Genomic DNA, 18070 nt, shown 5'->3' on the forward strand with positions numbered 1-18070 from the left:
CTGTAACTTTCAGGATTGTGCACACTATCATCCTAAATCAATATATGAATAGCCCTTCTTGCATTGTAGGCACATGGACATAGCACTGTGTACCTCTCCTATCTGGTTGGAAGATAGAAATTACAGAATCTCAGAGTTGGAAGAGACCACAAGGGCCATCCAATCTAACCCTATTATGTCATGCAGAAAAACACAATCAAAGCTCTCTCAACAAATGCCCATTCAGCGTCTACTTAACCTCCAGAGAAGGAGATTCCACCACACTCCAAAGCAGCATATTCCATTGTCAGATATGGCTATCGTGTTTGCTCTCAGCCTTCTCTTCTCCAAGCTAAACATAGCCAGCTTCCAAAGCCACTCCACATAGGGCTTGGCTTTCAAACCTTCTACCATTTTGGTTGCCCTTCTCTGGACATATCCCAGCTTGTCTATATCTTCTGAACTGGACATAGTATTCCAGGTGAGGTCTGCCCAAAGCAGAATAGAGTGGGACTATGACTTCCCTTGATCTAGACACCACTGTTGATTGGGAGAAATGCAGGTTAAAAAGTAATGTAAATAAATAAATGCAGCCTAGAAAGGGGGCAGCAACTTGTCCATGATGAACCAATGTGGGTAGGGGAGATGAAGTCCCTGAAGAATGAGGATTCTGCAACAACGGCAGTCAGATATATTTTCATCCCTTAAAAAAACACTGAAAAATTGTCACTACCAATATTGCACCATTATGTTGGAAAGACTAAGAAAATGTACTGGAGATTTCGGCACAGCAGTTTTCTTTACTATCTCCTCCAATGACCTATGGTTTCAGCAAATGATTCAAGATGCCCTTTTCTAGTCTTCTTTTAACATCATTTTTGGATCGATTCAAATATCTATTTATTCAACAGTCATATGAAGACATGAGACTGTGTGCAAGGATTCTGAGCATTTGACTGCCGAAATATACCATTAAGGGGCTTGGGAATTACAGTAGAGTCCCACTTATCTGACTTCTGCTCATCCAACACATTGTATTATCCAACGCCCGGGGCCACCCTCCCTCGCTCGCTCGCTCACCCACCCTCCCTCCCGGGCCAGCCGGGTTCTGGTTCTGCACGAGCGAGGGAGGGCAGATGGCAAAGGCAGCAGCGGTGACAGAAGCAGGAACTTCTCAATGGCCAGCCTGCCGAGTAAGAGGAGGAGGATTGCAAGGAACAGCGGTGGGGGCAGCCTGCAAGCCTCAGTTGGGGGCTGCACTGCCCCCGCCGCGTGTCCTCTTCCTCCTCCTGTTCCTTGATAGCCAGCCTGCCGAGGAGGAGGAGGATCGCCAGGAACAACGGTGGAGGTAGCCTGCAAGCCTCACGTGGGGGCTGCACTGTCCCTGCCGCTTGTCCTCTTCCTCTTCTTCGATAGCCAGCCTGCCGAGGAAGAGGAGGAGCCTCTTCACCAGCAACAGGGAAAGAGGGTCCTTCTTCTGCCACCCTCCCTATTATCCAACAGTTTCGCTTATCCAGCATTCAGCCCGCCAGTTTATGTCGGATAACCAAGACTCTACTGCAAAACAAATTTATGAGTGTATAAAGAGTTCAAAAAGTTGGGAGAACTGCTGCTCTAATAATAATAATAACCCCATCTCCACGAAGGGACTCGGAGCAGCTTACATGGGGCCATGCCCGACACAACAATACAATAACAGTAGTAAGACAATAGAACAAAATCGCATCAATAAAACTTCAACATCAGTAAAACAGTCATAAAAGTCAGCAAACAATATAAAATGTTAAAAACCGGAGGCTAAAACATGGATCTGGGCCAAAATGCAGAAAACTTCACATGGGAGAGGTAGTTTCAGAGGTAAAATATTCAATAAAGTGCAAAGTAGCAAGTAATAGTGGCCAGGCAGCTTATTGTAGAGTGGGCAGATAGATCAAACCTACAATGATCAATCCTCTAAGGCCTTTTGGAAGAGCCAAGTTTTTAGGCTTTTCCTGAAGGACAGTAGGGTAGGGGCCTGCCTGATCTCCCTGGGGAGCGAGTTCCAAAGCCGGGGGGCCACGACAGAGAAGGCCTTTCTCTCTCGTCCCCACCAACCGCGACTGCAAAGGTGGTGGAAGCGAGAGGAGGGCCTCCCCCGACGAGCGAAGAGAACGTGCAGGTTCATAGGGGGAGATGCGGTCTCTAAGGTAGGTGGGTCCCAAACTGTTTAGGGCTTTGTAGGTGATAACCTGCACCTTGAATAGGGCCCGGAAAGTAAACGGCAGCCAGTGGAGCTCCTTAAACAGAGGCGTTGAACGCTCCCTGTAGTTTGCTCCAGTTAGGAACCTGGCTGCCGAGCGTTGTACTAATTGTAATTTCCGGGCCGTCTTCAAAGGCAGCCCCACGTAGAGCGCATTGCAATAATCCAGTCTATTTATTTATTTATTTATTACAATATTTATATCCCGCCCTTCTCACCCAACAGGGGACTCAGGGCGGCTTACAATAAAACAGACATATAAAAACAGTACAATACACTATAAATCAGTTAAAAATTAACTTACATATAACATTCATAAAATGCATTTATAAAATATAGATAGGCGTGTACAAGTTTAAAAGACTGGGTCTGTCAATTGAGTTCCAGTATACATAATAGTAATTAATGCTGCTGATTCTTATTCGAAAGCCTGGCCCCACAACCAAGTTTTTACCTTCCTACGGAAGGATAGGAGGGAGGGAGCCTGCCTGACTTCAATGGGGAGGGCGTTCCATAGGCGGGGAGCCACTACTGAAAAGGCCCTGTCTCTCGTCCCCGCCAGCCGCACCTGTGAGGCTGACGGGACCGCGAGCAGGGCCTCATCCGACGATCTTAAGCTTCGAGGTGGGTCATAGCGGGAGACACGTTCGGACAGATAAGCTGGGCCGGAACCGTTTAGAGCTTTATAGGCTAAAGCCAGCACCTTGAATTGTAGCTAATCGGCAGCCAGTGGAGCTGACGTAACAGAGGAGTAGTACGCTCCCTGAACGCCGCTCCAGTTATTAACCTGGCAGCTTCCCGTTGGACTAATTGAAGCTTCCGAACAGTCTTCAAAGGCAGCCCCACGTAGAGTGCGTTGCAGTAGTCTAAACGGGATGTAACAAGGGCGTGGACCACCGTGGCCAAGTCTGGCTTCCCAAGGTACGGTCGCAGCTGGCGCACAAGTTTTAATTGTGCGAAGGCTCCCCTAGCCACCGCTGAGACCTGGGGCTCCAGGCTCAACGATGAGTCCAGGATCACCCCCAGACTGCGCACCTGCGCCTTCAGGGGGAGTGTAACTCCATCCAGCACAGGCTGTAACCCTATACCCTGTTCGGCCTTCCGACTGACCAGGAGGACCTCTGTCTTGTCTGGATTCAATTTCAATTTGTTGGCCCTCATCCAGTCCGACACAGCGGCCAAGCACCGGTTCAGGACCTGAACAGCCTCCTTAGTGACAGGTGGGAAGGAGTGACAGAGCTGGACATCATCTGCGTACAGATGACCCCGGACCCCGAAACTCCTGATGATCTCTCCCAGTGGCTTCATGTAGATGTTAAACAACATGGGAGACAATACAGAACCCTGCGGGACCCCACAAGTCAACGGTTGTGGGGCCGAGCAGGTGTCCCCCAATGACACCATCTGGGACCGACCCTCCAGGAATGAGTGGAGCCACTGCAGGACAGTACCTCCAAGTCCCATTCCTGCGAGGCGTCCCAGAAGGATACCGTGATCGACGGTATCGAAGGCCACTGAGAGGTCCAGCAGAACCAGCAGGGACACACTCCCCCTGTCCAGTTCCCGGCGAAGATCATCGACTAAGGCGACCAAGGCTGTCTCGGTACCATGCCCCGGCCTGAAGCCAGACTGTGCCGGATCCAGAAAATCAGTGTCCACCAAGAATCCCTGGAGCTGCGAGGCAACCACATGTTCCAAGACCTTGCCCAAATAGGGGAGATTGGAAATAGGCAGAAAGTTTCCGAATTGAGTGGGATCCAATGATGGCTTTTTCAACAGCGGCTTGATCACAGCCATTTTTAGGCTCGCTGGAAACTTGCCCTCCCGAAGGGAGGCATTCACCACCACCTTCACCCACTCGGCCAAACCCCCTCTGGCTTCTCTCACCAGCCAGGATGGGCAGGGGTCTAGGATGCATGTGGTCGGTCTCGCCTCTCCAAGGATCTTGTCCATATCCTCGAGCTCAACCAATTGAAATGAATCCAACAAAACTGGACAAGCAGGTGCACTCGTTACATCCTCAGAGACTGCCGTTAATATGGTGTCAAAGTCGGAACGGATCAGAGCGACTTTGTCCGCAAAGAACCGAGCAAATGCTTCACAGCGGGCTGCCGAGTTATCAGGGCTCCCACCTTGATTGGTGGGAGTTAACAACCCTCTGATAACACGGAACAGCGCAGCCGGACGGTTCTGTGCGGACGCAATGTTGGCCGCAAGGTGGACTCTCCTTGCAGCTTTGATTGCCGCGGCATATGCCCTAAGATAGGAACCGAGCCGTGTTCGGTCTGACTCGTTATACTCTGATCGCCACACGCACTCTAGTTCCCTCTTCTTTCGCTTCATCGCTGCCAGCTCCTCAGTAAACCAAGGAGCTGGTTTAGCTCGGTTACTCGAGAGGGGACGCTCCGGAGCGATCGTGTCTATTGCCCTAGTCATCTCTCCATTCCAGAGAGAGACCAGAGCATCAACAGGATCACCTGCCGAGGAGGCGGGAAATTCCCCAAGAGCCGTCAGGAATCCTTCTGGATCCATAAGTCTCCTGGGGCGGACCATTTTAGGTCCACCACCCCTGCAGAGGTTGGGGGGCGCAGTAAGTCTAAACCTGATCAGGTGATGGTCGGTCCATGGCAAAGGAGCGATGGTGAGCTCCTCCACACCGCCACCTTCCTCCCATCCCCGACAGAAGATCAGGTCTAGTGTGTGCCCTGCACTGTGGGTGGGACCAGATACGAGTTGGGACAGCCCCATAGTTGCCATGGCGGCCATGAAGTCCTGAGCCGCACCTGAAAGGTTAGCCTCGGCATGGACATTGAAGTCCCCCAGCACTATGAGCCGCCGGGACTCCAACGCCAGGCCCGAGACCACCTCAGCTAGCTCAGGCAGGGAGACTGTAGTGCAGCGGGGTGGTCGGTACACTAACAGAATCCCTAATCTGTCCCGGTCTCCCACCCTCAGGTGGACACATTCAAACATGGTCGACTGTGGGACGGGGCACCTGGTCAGGGGGATGGAATCCTTATAGACCACCGCGACCCCACCTCCCCTCCCTCCAGATCTCAGCTGGTGCTGTACGGAATAACCCGGCGGGCAGAGCTGGGTGAGATTAACTCCTCCCATCTCGTCCAGCCAGGTCTCCGTAATACATGCCAGGTCTACATGCTCATCCAAGATGAGGTCTTGGATGAAAGATGTTTTCCCGTTCACTGACCTGGCATTAAACAGCACCACCTTTAACCTGGAGGGACCGCCATCCTGGCTACCCAGGTTAGCTACGTCAGGAGACCGTTTTGGAACTATTAACGTCCTATCAAAAACCCTAGGCCGAATTGAATGATTTGGTCTCCCTTTCCCGTATCTCCCCCTCCCAGACACCACCTCTATAGAGGCTCCCCACCCATCGGAACACCCTCCTCCCCTATCCAGCTGTCCTCTCTCTTTCTCTTCCCCTGGTCCAAATGATGTTATTTGGTTTACTAGTTTCCTGTTATAGATTGGCATCCTTACACACCCGTTCCCTTCCCCCACCCTACAGTCCCCATAACCCTCCAGCCTCCCCCACTCTCCTCCAACAATACAAAGTGCAAATGCAGTTGCAAAGCGCAGAGGGTGCAAGAGCAGCATAGGTATACGGGTCTAAGTTAACTAAGGTGCAAGCAGGCGGTGGTGAACTAATTCAATATGGTGCACTATGGTTTTATAATGTGCCAGGCGGGACCAATTAAGGATGATAAATTTGGTAAGTTAATCAGGAGGACCAGGCTTCACAGCACGTAACAGATGTTATAAAAGTATTTAAAAGTTGTTATAGCAGCAATATATAAACAAGGAGTGAAACTCAGTAAGACAGACTCTCAGTACAAGTATAACCTTGGTTGTTATAATGAGAAGTCAGAAGAGGGGAACAGGAAGAGAGGACATTCAGAACCACTGCAGCTTGCTGGCATTTGTTTGTTGGTACTATCCCTCCAGATGGTCCTTGGAGTTCCAAAATCTCCTCTCTCCTTAAATCCACTCCCCAAACGCTGGGAAGGCAGGGAGGGAGGCAAAGGGCAGCAGCCAGGAGCCAGAGTGTTTGTAAGTCAGCTCCTTTGCCTTCTTCCTCCAGATGGTCCTTGGAGTTCCAGAGTCTTCTCTCTCCTTAAATCCACTCCCCAGACACTGGGAAGGCAGGGAGGGAGGCAAAGGGCAGCAGCCAGGAGCCAGAGTGTTTGTAAGTCAGCTCCTTTGCCTTCTTCCTCCAGATGGTCCTTGGAGTTCCAGAGTCTTCTCTCTCCTTAAATCCACTCCCCAGACACTGGGAAGGCAGGGAGGGAGGCAAAGGGCAGCAGCCAGGAGCCAGAGTGTTTGTAAGTCAGCTCCTTTGCCTTCTTCCTCCAGATGGTCCTTGGAGTTCCAGAGTCTTCTCTCTCCTTAAATCCACTCCCCAGACGCTGGGAAGGCAGGGAGGGAGGCAAAGGGCAGCAGCCAGGAGCCAGAGTGTTTGTAAGTCAGCTCCTTTGCCTTCTTCCTCCAGATGGTCCTTGGAGTTCCAGAGTCTTCTCTCTCCTTAAATCCACTCCCCAGACACTGGGAAGGCAGGGAGGGAGGCAAAGGGCAGCAGCCAGGAGCCAGAGTGTTTGTAAGTCAGCTTCTTTGCCTTCTTCCTCCAGATGGTCCTTGGAGTTCCAGAGTCTTCTCTCTCCTTAAATCCACTCCCCAGACACTGGGAAGGCAGGGAGGGAGGCAAGGGGCAGCAGCCAGGAGCCAGAGTGTTTGTAAGTCAGCTCCTTTGCCTTCTTCCTCCAGATGGTCCTTCTAGAGGTAACTAAGGTATGGTCGCAGCTGGCGCACAAGTTTTAATTGTGCAAAGGCCCTCCCGGCCACAGCCGACACCTGAGCCTCAAGAATCAGCCCCGAACCCAGGAGGACCCCCAAGCTGCGGACCTGCGCCTTCAGGGGGAGTGCGACCCCGTCAAGCACAGGTTGCCACCCAATACCCCAATCAGACGTATGACTGACCTGGAGGACCTCTGTCTTATCAGGATTAAGTTTCACCTTGTTTGCCCTCTAAGCACAAAGCAACGTGTCCTAAGTCCAGTGCAGCACAGTTTCCCTAACTTCAGATAAGAATATTTCGTAGACTGCATTCCACATCATCATTTACCTCAAATTCTGCCTATGAGTCACCATCTTGACACAGGTAGAAACAATTAAATCACAGTGTTCTGCATCTTCCAAAGCCGACATAGTCTGCCAATACCCCATTTCCCTGTCAGTGATGCTTCATCTTTCTGAGAGTTCCTGACACAAAAAAGGAAATGACAGATTTCTGTTGGCTAGTAGATTCCTCTTGCTGACAGATTGACAAGAAACCTCCAAGTACTGTTAACCCCATCTGTTCCACATGAGGAACCAGACACTTCTAATCAGCAATAAGCTTAAAAAATTAAATTCTCTCAAAATATTCTGGTTTCTCATCAAGAGTTTCTTCCCCTATTCTGCACATCTCACCATTAATTCTTCCTAGATTACTGACTAGTAGGAATCAATACAAAGGGGGGGGGGGAATAGGATATTTGATACTGATGTATTCAGTTGAATTTCATAGGAGGGAAAAGGTGGATGACCAGTGATTGTGACCACTCAGTAATGGCTATTCTGGTGCCAACTTTCCAGAGGCTCAGGCAAAGCTTTGAACTAGTGATGGTGTCAGAGGCAACAGGGACTGAATCTTTGACAGTATATGCTGTAACACTAAAATGTTAGTCCTTGTTTAGGAAGGACTAATCAGATGAATTTGACTGGGTCCAAGTATCTCAGTGCTCACAATATATGAGGTGAAGGAAGAATTTGTTTCCCAGATTGGAGGGGCAGTTTGCCCTGGGAAGCTGGGGAAGATTCAACTTCCTTACTCTTGCTGCTTAAAGTTTAGTCCTCTCAAGTCATTTTCCACACCAGTACAGCTATTCTCTGCTTTTGGAACATGGACAGGATGGATAGTCAGCATTTGTAGAAGGGGAGTTGACTTAGGAAACTATAGGGACTTTATGATTCTCAAGGATTTCTGTGCTAGCAGAGAATAATTTACATCCTTTTTTTCTTCTGGCATAAGAATAAATTTTCCCATGCTAGTGAAGAAAACCTTGAGAATGGTCTGAGAAATCAATCAGCCTGAACAGTGCTAAGGTTTTAAGCTTTTATGCCAGATGCACCCATATTCCCATAGATTCTTGATCTTTGAACTTAATCCCACACAGCATTGCAAGTGATACCTATAAATACTGTCACTCACAACATACTATAATTTTCTAATCGTAATTAAAAGTAAAATAATGAGATACATTGTGTGCAAGTTTGACCTTATTAGAACTTCCAGAGAGGGATCCTTTCTGGGAGTGGCACCCCTCATTGGAATGCTTTCCCAGGGGAAATTAGAGCAGTGCCCTCTCTGTTGGAGTTTAGAAGGAGCCTTGAAACCTATCTTTTAAAGGAAGCCTTTGACTGAACTCAGGAATTACAAGATTGAGGAAGAACTGTATAATGTATTCATAGGTGGTTTTAAAGTTTTATTATAGTTTACTGTATGTTTTAGGACATTAACTACTAATATTTGGTTTTAAATTTTTTAACTTTTATTATGCGTTTTATCTGCTGTAAGCCGCTTTGAGCCCTTAAGTGGGGAAAGGCAGGGTATAAATTTCTTAAATAAACAAATAAAATTTTGCTGAAATCTGTTCTCTATTGTCAATCCTTTCAGCTGGTTTGATCTTTGTTACACACATTTTACTATGTATATATTACAGAAATGAGTTTTAATATGTGAATTTTACTGAATGTATTTTATGATGATGTATTTTAACTGAATGTTTTTGTATAGAAATACAAGCTCAACCAATTCTTTTTCCACCTCCAGAACTTTTGAGGGCTTAATTAAAAATCTACTTTGCTAACAAAAGTTGATGTATTTGAGCACCTGGACAAGTTGTCTATACACCTCCATGAAATAACTGGAGCTATTAGTATTAGAAAGCAATGCAATTTTAGAGTGATGAGACTTGGCTAACATTCCCAGCCAATAAACAAAGCTGTGTGTTTCAGCCACATACTCCTACTATGTTCCAAACTGGTTTCATAAAAGGCCACAGTAAACATTTAAAACCAATTCTCACTGAAACATAACAAGTACACAAAGTTCTAGTAGATAGGACTCCAGGGCTGATAAAAGACAGCAGTGAAAAGTAGTATGTCCCATAAAACATACCTTATCAAATTTATCGGTGACACTAAAGCACTCTAGTAAATCCCCTTCCTAGAAGCCCAACAGTGAACTCTTCACAACTGCTAGATGGTTCCAAGAAAACATTATGTTGTAAAGAGAAATCATATGCCATTTCACACAGCTTACTTTTCATTATTAAATAAGCACTGAATTTTCTCATCCACACTGAAACAAAACCTTAGACATAGATTATTGAGGTTGTCATCAAACATATAAAGATATGGTTTAGATGGATAATTTAAATTATTCCACCTTTCTCCAATCTGAGGAAACAATGACCACACTAACAGAAGAAGACGGCATTTTACGGCAACATATATTGACAGCACCAGGTTGGTGAAACATTTATTCCTTCTAATGTGTATTAAATAGCTGTTTTGTATCTTCTAATTCATGAAATTTCAAATTCAATATATTCAACTCTCAAAATCCCAACACACAGTAAACTATGCCAAATACTAGCTAAGCATCTAAGCCTAGATATATGTTATTGAAAGCACTTGCCTTCATCTCTTTGAATTCATTCTTCTGATCAATTTCTTGAGCCTTTGGAGCCAAATGCTCTTGACAGAATTTCACCATGGTTCGCCTAAGCTGTCAGAGATACAATAAAAACAGGTATAAAAAACTGAAATTATTCATTTCCTTCCTTTGAATGTTATCAAAAAGCTTTTTCCTGATGTCCATGAAATCCCTATTTATAGTTCACAAAGGTACTCAGTGCCAATGGGAACTGCTGACAATCATTAAATTATTGACAAAGTATTTTCTACTCAACACAACTCAAAGTGTATATCAATATTTTAAATTGTTTTAAACCTATTTTAACTATCACCTGGCCAATAGACTGAAATATTCTTATTGTTTTATTGACTATAACTGCACATTTAGTCTTAACTTCATTGCTACAAGGGATATCCGGAAAATAAGATTACTAGATTTTTTTAAAAAATACACAGAATTAATATTTTAATAAAACTTACATGGCTTCTTTTTCTAAGAGCCGCAAAAACTGACATTTTTCTTTCTTTAAAGGCACCTGATTCATGCTTAAGCGCATCTAGGAGAAGGGCAGTGGAAATAACTTTACCATATATTCAGAAAATTGTCATCCATTTCCCAGAGTAAAGAAGAGTTTTGTGTGCTATTTAACTCAGAACACCATATTCCAAGAATAAGAGGGATTACTTAAATTGTTCTGGATTATAATGTTTCAATAAGTCAGAGCAGAACAAAGAGGAAGGAAGGAAGGAAGGAAGGAAGGAAGGAAGGAAGGAAGGAAGGAAGGAAGGAAGGAAGGAAGGACGGAAGGAAGGAAGCTTTCAGACATTTCCAAACATTTGGAGCTGAACATCATGCAATTCTAAATTATCTCTACTTTGTCCCCAAAAGGCAAATCATATGGAAATACAAATCTTGCTAAAGTAGCAAACTGGCAAAAAAGGCAGAAAGCAGTTTACGCAGTTTACTGCTCCCTGGATTTGAACTGCCAACCTTTCAGTCAGCAAGTTCAGCAGCTCAGCGGTTTAACCCGCAACACCACCAAGGGCTCCCAGGTTTGGGATTACATCAGTCTAAATAATATCCAATACCTCCTTGTACAATGTTTTCCACCATGACCAACTTTACCTAGTGGTGGGAATTGGGGGGGGGGGGGCGCATAATCCTGGCCGATGGAAATTGTAGTACCAGAGTGCACATCCAGAGTGCACATCCAGAGCGCACTGTGAGTCCCAACGTTGATGAATCTGAACCAAACTTGGTACACATTTATGATTACTGGAACATCTTATTTGTTTGCATGTGGTCCTTTGATTCATCTTCCTTTTGCTGTTCATTTTTTTTTTCTGGCTCTTACAATTGACTTTAAGGAACTTGTTTTTATCTGCTTTTGTCTGTTTTGTTGTTTCATCACTAAAGCGTGGAGCAGCTATATCTTGTCAGGTTGCATCTGAAATGTTGACAGTTGGCATTATCTTAGAGGAATCACAGTTGCAATGGCTTTTCAAAACCTCCTCTTTAATTATTTTTGCAAGTGTACTCAGGAGCCCTGTACTTTCCTGCAGATAATTCTTAATTGTCAGCAAATAATTAGAGAAGGCAGTAAACCTAGCTTCCAGGTGCGAGTAGCCCTCATTAGAACTTTCTCCTTGTTGCAAGTCGAGGTGAGGATACTGCTGTAAAAAATTCTTGGGTGTGTAAGAATTAAAGTCACCCTCTTCTGGAAATGATGTTGTGGTTTTCCTAGCATAAGGTCTAAGCTGAAATTTTGTGTTAGCATGGCCTCAGGACTCTCCATCTCGGTTTGCTCCAGTTCCTCAGCCAAACTTTTCCCACCTCCTGAGTCCATAATATTACTCTCCTTCAATAATAGCCCTTTGGTGTTAATCGGTCAGTCCTTCAGCTCATCAGCAGGCTTAATAGTATTGCCTAACCTTGTGATCTTTGGGCCCTCATCAACATCTACCAACTGCCCCTGATGAGTCTTTTCTAGAGGGAAAAATGTAGTCATTTTTGCTTGGTTGCGTTTCCTCTCTAATGCAGAAGTTCCCCCTCTCCTCAGCCACAACAGCCAGCTGTAGCTTCTCAGCTGCAAGTGCTTGTCCATTTAATAGTAAAGCCTTCTCCCTATAATTATTTCTTGTATAAACAATTCTAAGAAAAGTTCAACTTATCAGGCACTCCCAAAGACAGCTTAGGTGTTTTCCAAACAGTTCGCAGTCTGCATTAACTACACAGAAACAGACTTCAATAAAAGTGAGGAATTAGAGGGTCAGCAGTCTTCCTCTTCTTGAAGTAGATCTCTCCTTGACATGACAGAAAACTAAGCAACAAATATTTTGATTTCTTCATGAAATCCGAATGCCCTTCAACTATGATGGCATGGACAATCCGAACATTAGTCTTCATTGATATATCCTGACACAAGTCTAGTTCCTTCACAGCTACCTTTTCTAGTCTTCTTTCAATTTCTTGACTGCAGTCTCCATTCTGATTAATGACTCAACCAAGCTATAGAAAACTTTGAATTATTTCACTGTCTTCATTGCATGAAGAGAAGTGATTCTACAGGAAAACAATGAACACAGGCCTCCCTCCCTTTCCTCCCGAGGATACAGGATCACTCCAGCAAAAAAGCTTCCACCTTGCTCCTGATGTGAGCCTTGCCACTTCAGTCTACTTTTGGAAGCCGACAGGGGGGTTTGCTACCAAGTCAAATCAACAGCATCCTGCTTACACTGTTTGAACATTGGCAGCATTAAATGCCGAACCATGTTTGCAGTCTCATTTTAAGCAATGTATTTTGTAGAAAGAGCAGCTACTTCATGCTCTTATTCCCCTACCTATACTCTGCATGAAGTATCAGTGGTCATAACCACCTCCTTAATCCAACAACAAGCAGCTGGCAGTGAGAGCATGGCACCTATAAGGAGCAGCTGTTGCATCTTCTCTCACACCCTCTCTCTGACTGGCATAACAGGAAAGATTTGGGTTCAAAGCAAGAATCCCTGCCCACCTCTGTTGTTTGGAAAGAGGATTCAGGTGAGCAAATGAAAAGATGGTTGGCTCTCTCTTCCATAACTTTCTCTTGGGAGGGGGCTTGGAAAAGGTACTTCTTGGACTAACTGGTAGGAAGGATTCTGGGAGCTGTAGTCCAAAAAAGCAGCTTCCCCAACTTTAGGCAGGAACCCCATCTTCCCTGTTCCGTGGAAGGAACAGGGGTAAAGTGAAGCAGATTTCAGTCTATTCACACATTCCTCTTTTAGCCAGTTTTCCTTCCAAATATCTGCAGTTGTGTTTTGGCTCACCTTAACAAATTCTGAAGCCATGCTGCAATATTTGAAAGAAGGTCATATTGAAGAGGGGGCAAGCGGTTTTCTGCTACTCTAAAGGCTAGGACATGGAGCAATCGATTCAAATTGCAGGAAAAGAGATTCCACCTGAATAGTAGGAAGAACTTCATGATGGTCAAAGGTATATGTTTCCTTGGAGTTCAGTGGGGTCTCCTTCTCTGGAAGTTTTAGAGCAGAGGCTGCATGAGGCATGGGCAAACTTTGACCCTTCAGGTGTTTTGGACTTCAACTCCCACAATTCTTAACTGGCTGAAAGCTGTAGTTCTAAAAAAAATAACTTCCTCTGACTCGTCTCTCTTATCCCTTGAGTGTGTCCAATGCACTGAGGGGGAGGTTTTCACCAAGGGCCTTCAAAGCAGTTGGGAGGGGGTGCCACTTGTCAAGCTCCACCCAGGATCACACTCAGAAACTACAAGATGTATCTACATCAGGCTTGGGCAAACTTTAGCCCTCCAGGTGTTTTGGACTTCAACTTCCACAATTCCTAACAGCCTAAAGTTAGGAATTGTGTTAGGCTGTTAGGAATTGTGGAAGCTGAAGTCCAAAACACTTGGAGGGCCAAAGTTTGCCCATGCCTGGGCTAGATGGCAATCTGTCAGAGTGCTTTGATTGTATCTTCCTGCATGGTTGACCCTTGGGTATCTCTTCTCATTCTGTTTCTTTGGATGCATTTAGAGATGTAGAATGGATGCAGTTTGGCACTACTTTAATGGCCTTGGCTTTTTGTGTGTGTGTCAGTAGCAACTTGAGAAACTTCAAGTTATTTATGGTGTGAGAGAATTAGCCGAGAATTAACAAGGATGTTTCCCAGGGGACGCCCAGATGTTTTGATGTTTTTACAATCCTGTGGGAGGCTTCTCTCATGTTCCTGCATGGGAAGCTAGAGCTGACAGAAAGGAGCTCACCCCGTTCTGTGGATTCGAACTGATGACCTGTCGGTCAGCAGTTCTGCCGGCACAAGGGTTTAACTCATTGCGCCACCGGGGGCCTTGACTGAATGCTATGGAATCATGGAAACTGTAGTTTTACAAGGTCTTTAATCTTCTAAACCAAAAGGTGCAGGGGCCTCACCAAACTACAGCTCCCAGGATTCCATAGCATTAAATCATGGCAGTTAAGAGTGGTTGTCAGAATGCATTAGTGTGACAGTGTACATCAGGGCTGGGCAAACTTCGGCTCTCCGGGTGTTTTGGACCTCAACTCTCACAATTCCTAACAGCGGCTGTTAGGAATTGTGGGAGTTGAGGTCCAAAACACCGGGAGCGCCAAAGTTTGCCCAGCCCTGATGTAGATACACCCTGTGATTTCTGAGTGTGGTCCTGGGTGGAGCTTGACAAATGGCACCCCCTCAAAACTGCTTTGAGGCCCCTTGGTGAAAACTTCCCTCTCAGTGCATTGGAAGCACTCAAAGGGACAAGGGGGAAGAGTTAGAGGAAGTTACTTTTTTTGGAACTACAGTTGTCAGCCAGCACAAACTGTGCTTAGGGTTCTTTTGAGAGTGGCAATCCCGACCAAAAAGTAACTTTTCCAAGACAAAGCCATGATAGATACAAGCAGCCAGGCTGGCACTGCGAGGAAAAGGCAAAAGAGGCCTTCCTCACAGAGCAGAGCGGCCTCTCCTCAGTGAACCGGGCCTTCCTCCTGAGGTACCTGCTGCTGCTCCTCGCTCAGCCCGTTCACTGTGTCGTCGACGGCGACTCCGGCGCATCCTCTCTGGGACTGGAGCTGCCGCAGACCCGACCGAAGGGCCCAAGCGGAGGCCGCTCTCCTCAGCAGCGCCCCCGTCGCCATCTCGGTTCCTTCTGCAAGCCCGGCCGCGCTCTTGCAGACGCCTCCGCCAATCAGCACATAGGTAGGTGGGGCCCGATTGGCCAATAGGCTTCAGAGGAAGGGAGAACGCCCCAATCATTGCACAGACGCTGCCCGAGGGACCCGAAGTGCCCGCCCACAGGTGCAAGAGAAAACAAGGCTGTGAATTTTCTGGAATGTATGCCCATGTCCCAGAAGCATTCTCTCCTGACGTTTCGCCCACATTATGGCAGGCATCCTCAGATGGTTGTGAGGTTTGCTGGAAACTAGGCAAGTGGGGTTTATATATCTGAGGAATGTCCAGGGTGGGAGAAATAACTCTTTTCTGTTTGAGGCAAATGTGAATGGTGCAATTGATCACCTTGATTAGCATTGAATAACCTTGCAGCTTGGCTGCTTCCCGCCTGGGAGAATTCTTTGGTGATTAGCCTGATTTGGTGAAACCCTGATTGTTTCTTGTCTGGAATTTTCTGAGTGTTCTTTATTTACTGTCCTGATTTTCGAGTTTTTTTTATAAAAAAAATACTGGTAGCCAGATTTTGTTCATTTTCCTGGTTTCTTCCTTTCTGTTGAAATTGTCCACATGCTTGTGTAGTCTGACATGGTGTTTGTTCGAGTGGTCCAGCATTTCAGTGTTCTCAAATAATATGCTGTGTCCAGGTTGGTTCAGGAAGCGCTCTGCTATGGCTGACTTCTCTGGTTGGATTAGTCTGCAGTGCCTTTCATGTTCCTTGATTCGTGTTTGGGCAATGCTGCGTTTAGTGGTCCCTATGTAGACTTGTCCACAGCTGCATGGTATACACTAGACTCATGCAGAGATGAGAGGATCCCTCTTGTCCTTTGCTGAACGTAGCATTTGTTGGATTTTCTTAGTGGGTTTATAGGTTGTTTCTTCATCAGCTTCCCTATGTGATCCGGTATTTCCAAAGTTATTTAGAAGTAGGTCTCCTTGCTTAGGAATATCGAGCTTGTGTGGAGCATCTGCATCAGGCCTGGGCAAGCTTCGGCCCTCTAGGTGTTTTGGACTTCAACTCCCACAATTTCTGACAGACTCAGGCCCTGTCCTAGCAGCTGAGGCAGGAAAGAAAAGGGCCTGAGGCTGTTAGGAATGGCGGGAGTTGAAGTCCAAAATATCTGGAAGGCCGAAGTTTGCCCAGACCTGATCTACAGTCAAATTAATGCAGTTTGCTACTACTTTACCCACCATGGCTCAATACTATTTGGGGAGAAGTCCTCACTCAGCCATGGAAACCCATGGGCCAAGTCACTATTTCTCATTCCCAGAAAACCCTGTGATAGGGTCACTTTTGCCATAAATCAATACAGACTTGCACACAAGGATGTGTGGACAAGGTGCTTTGGTATTACAGTAGAGTCTCACTTATCCAACATAAACGGGCCGGCAGAACGTTGGATAAGCAAATATGTTGGATAATAAGGAGGGATTAAGGAAAAGCCTATTAAACATCAAATTAGGTTATGATTTTACAAATTAAGCATCAAAACATCATGTTATACAACAAATTTGACAGAAAGTAGTTCAATACGCAGTAATGCTATGTAGTAATTACTGTATTTACGAATTTAGCACCAAAATATCACAATGTATTGAAAACATTGACTACAAAAATGTGTTGGATAATCCAGAACGTTGGATAAGCGAGTGTTGGATAAGTGAGACTCTACTGTATTATAATATGTATTTGTATGTTGCTTTTCTCCCAGGACTGGGGCCTAAAGCAGCTCACAATCTGGAAAATCATACAATTTAAAAACCTAGAAAATATAAATATTAAATATAATATCAAATATATTAAATATAAATATCACCACCTATGTCAATCATAGAATAATACTGTTGGAAGAGACCTCATGGACCATCCAGTCCAACCCCAACGTGCCATGCAGGAAAAGCACAATCAAAGCACCCCCAAGAGATGGCCATCCAGCCTCTGCTTCAAAGCCTCCAAGGAAGGGGCTTCCACCACACTCTGAGGCAGAGAGTTCCACTGCTGAATAGCTCTTGCGGTCAGGAAATTCTTCCTAATGTTCAGGTGGAATCTCCTTTCCCAGAATTTGAACTCATTGCTCTGTGTCCTAGTTTCCAAGGCAGCGAAAAACAAGCCTGCTCCCTCTTCCTTATGAAAGCTTTTCAAATATTGAAACAAGGCTATCACGTTTCACTGTGAAGACAGTGAAAGATTGGGGATGGTGGCACAAAGCATGAGAGGTAGTTGATAAGATAGGAGCACCATGACTTTAACTTGTGGGAGTCAAAATAAGTCTGTTTTACCAACTTGCTCTTCAACATCTACGTAAAGCCTTGGACACACAGGTTCTTAGATTGCATGCATTCCTGGACTCAGCTTTGAACCTGGAGAGTCTGCAGTTGCCTAGAGTACTTTTTCACATTTAAAACATGTGCACCAATTGTGCCTGTTCCTTGAGACGCTGGATCTGGCCAGTGGTACATGCTTTGCTTCCATCTGATGGACGGTATCCTTGAAGTGACTGGCTTTACCTTGAAGGAACTGGGGCCGGTGACAGCCGACAGGGAGCTCTGGCGTGGGCTGGTCCATGAGGTCACGAAGAGTCGAAGACGACTAAACGACTAAGCAGCAGCAGCAATGTAACTAAAGCCTTTGAAGATTTTGGAAACTTTAGCTAGTTCAAAGAGCTGCAACCAGAGGTACAGACTACAAGGACCATACCACCCATCTTTTAAAACAGCTCCAAAGTGCAGTTGGATGTTGGGGAAAATGGAAGGAAAAAGGAAGAGGGGCTGACCAAGAGCAAGATGGATGGATTGTATCCTTTAAGTGACTGGCTTGACCTTGAAGGAGCTGGGGGTGGTGATGGCTGACAGGGAGCTCTGGCGTGGGCTGGTCCATGAGGTCACGAAGAGTCAGAAGTGACTGAACGAATAAACAA

At 45.8% G+C, this 18070-nt stretch overlaps 1 protein-coding gene across 2 annotated transcripts in view; it reads right to left on the reverse strand.

The window, feature by feature from the left end:
* ivd (isovaleryl-CoA dehydrogenase) overlaps positions 1-15158 on the reverse strand; it is a 39046-nt gene extending 23888 nt beyond the window's left edge. Inside the window, exons 1-2 of one of the 2 annotated variants that reach the window (XM_003224793.3) lie at positions 14981-15157; positions 9981-10070 (exon numbers count right to left, since the gene is read on the reverse strand). In XM_003224793.3, the coding sequence (XP_003224841.1) occupies positions 9981-10070; positions 14981-15121 (231 nt within the window). In that variant the 5' untranslated portion in view covers positions 15122-15157. Of the gene's footprint in view, positions 1-9980; positions 10071-14980 lie in introns of both variants that reach the window. The other variant, XM_062968182.1, reaches the window with a different exon arrangement.
* Between the last annotated feature and the right edge of the window lie 2912 nt (positions 15159-18070).

The sequence above is a fragment of the Anolis carolinensis genome, chromosome 1 (assembly GCF_035594765.1).
Source record: "Anolis carolinensis isolate JA03-04 chromosome 1, rAnoCar3.1.pri, whole genome shotgun sequence".
Lineage (NCBI taxonomy): Eukaryota > Metazoa > Chordata > Lepidosauria > Squamata > Dactyloidae > Anolis > Anolis carolinensis.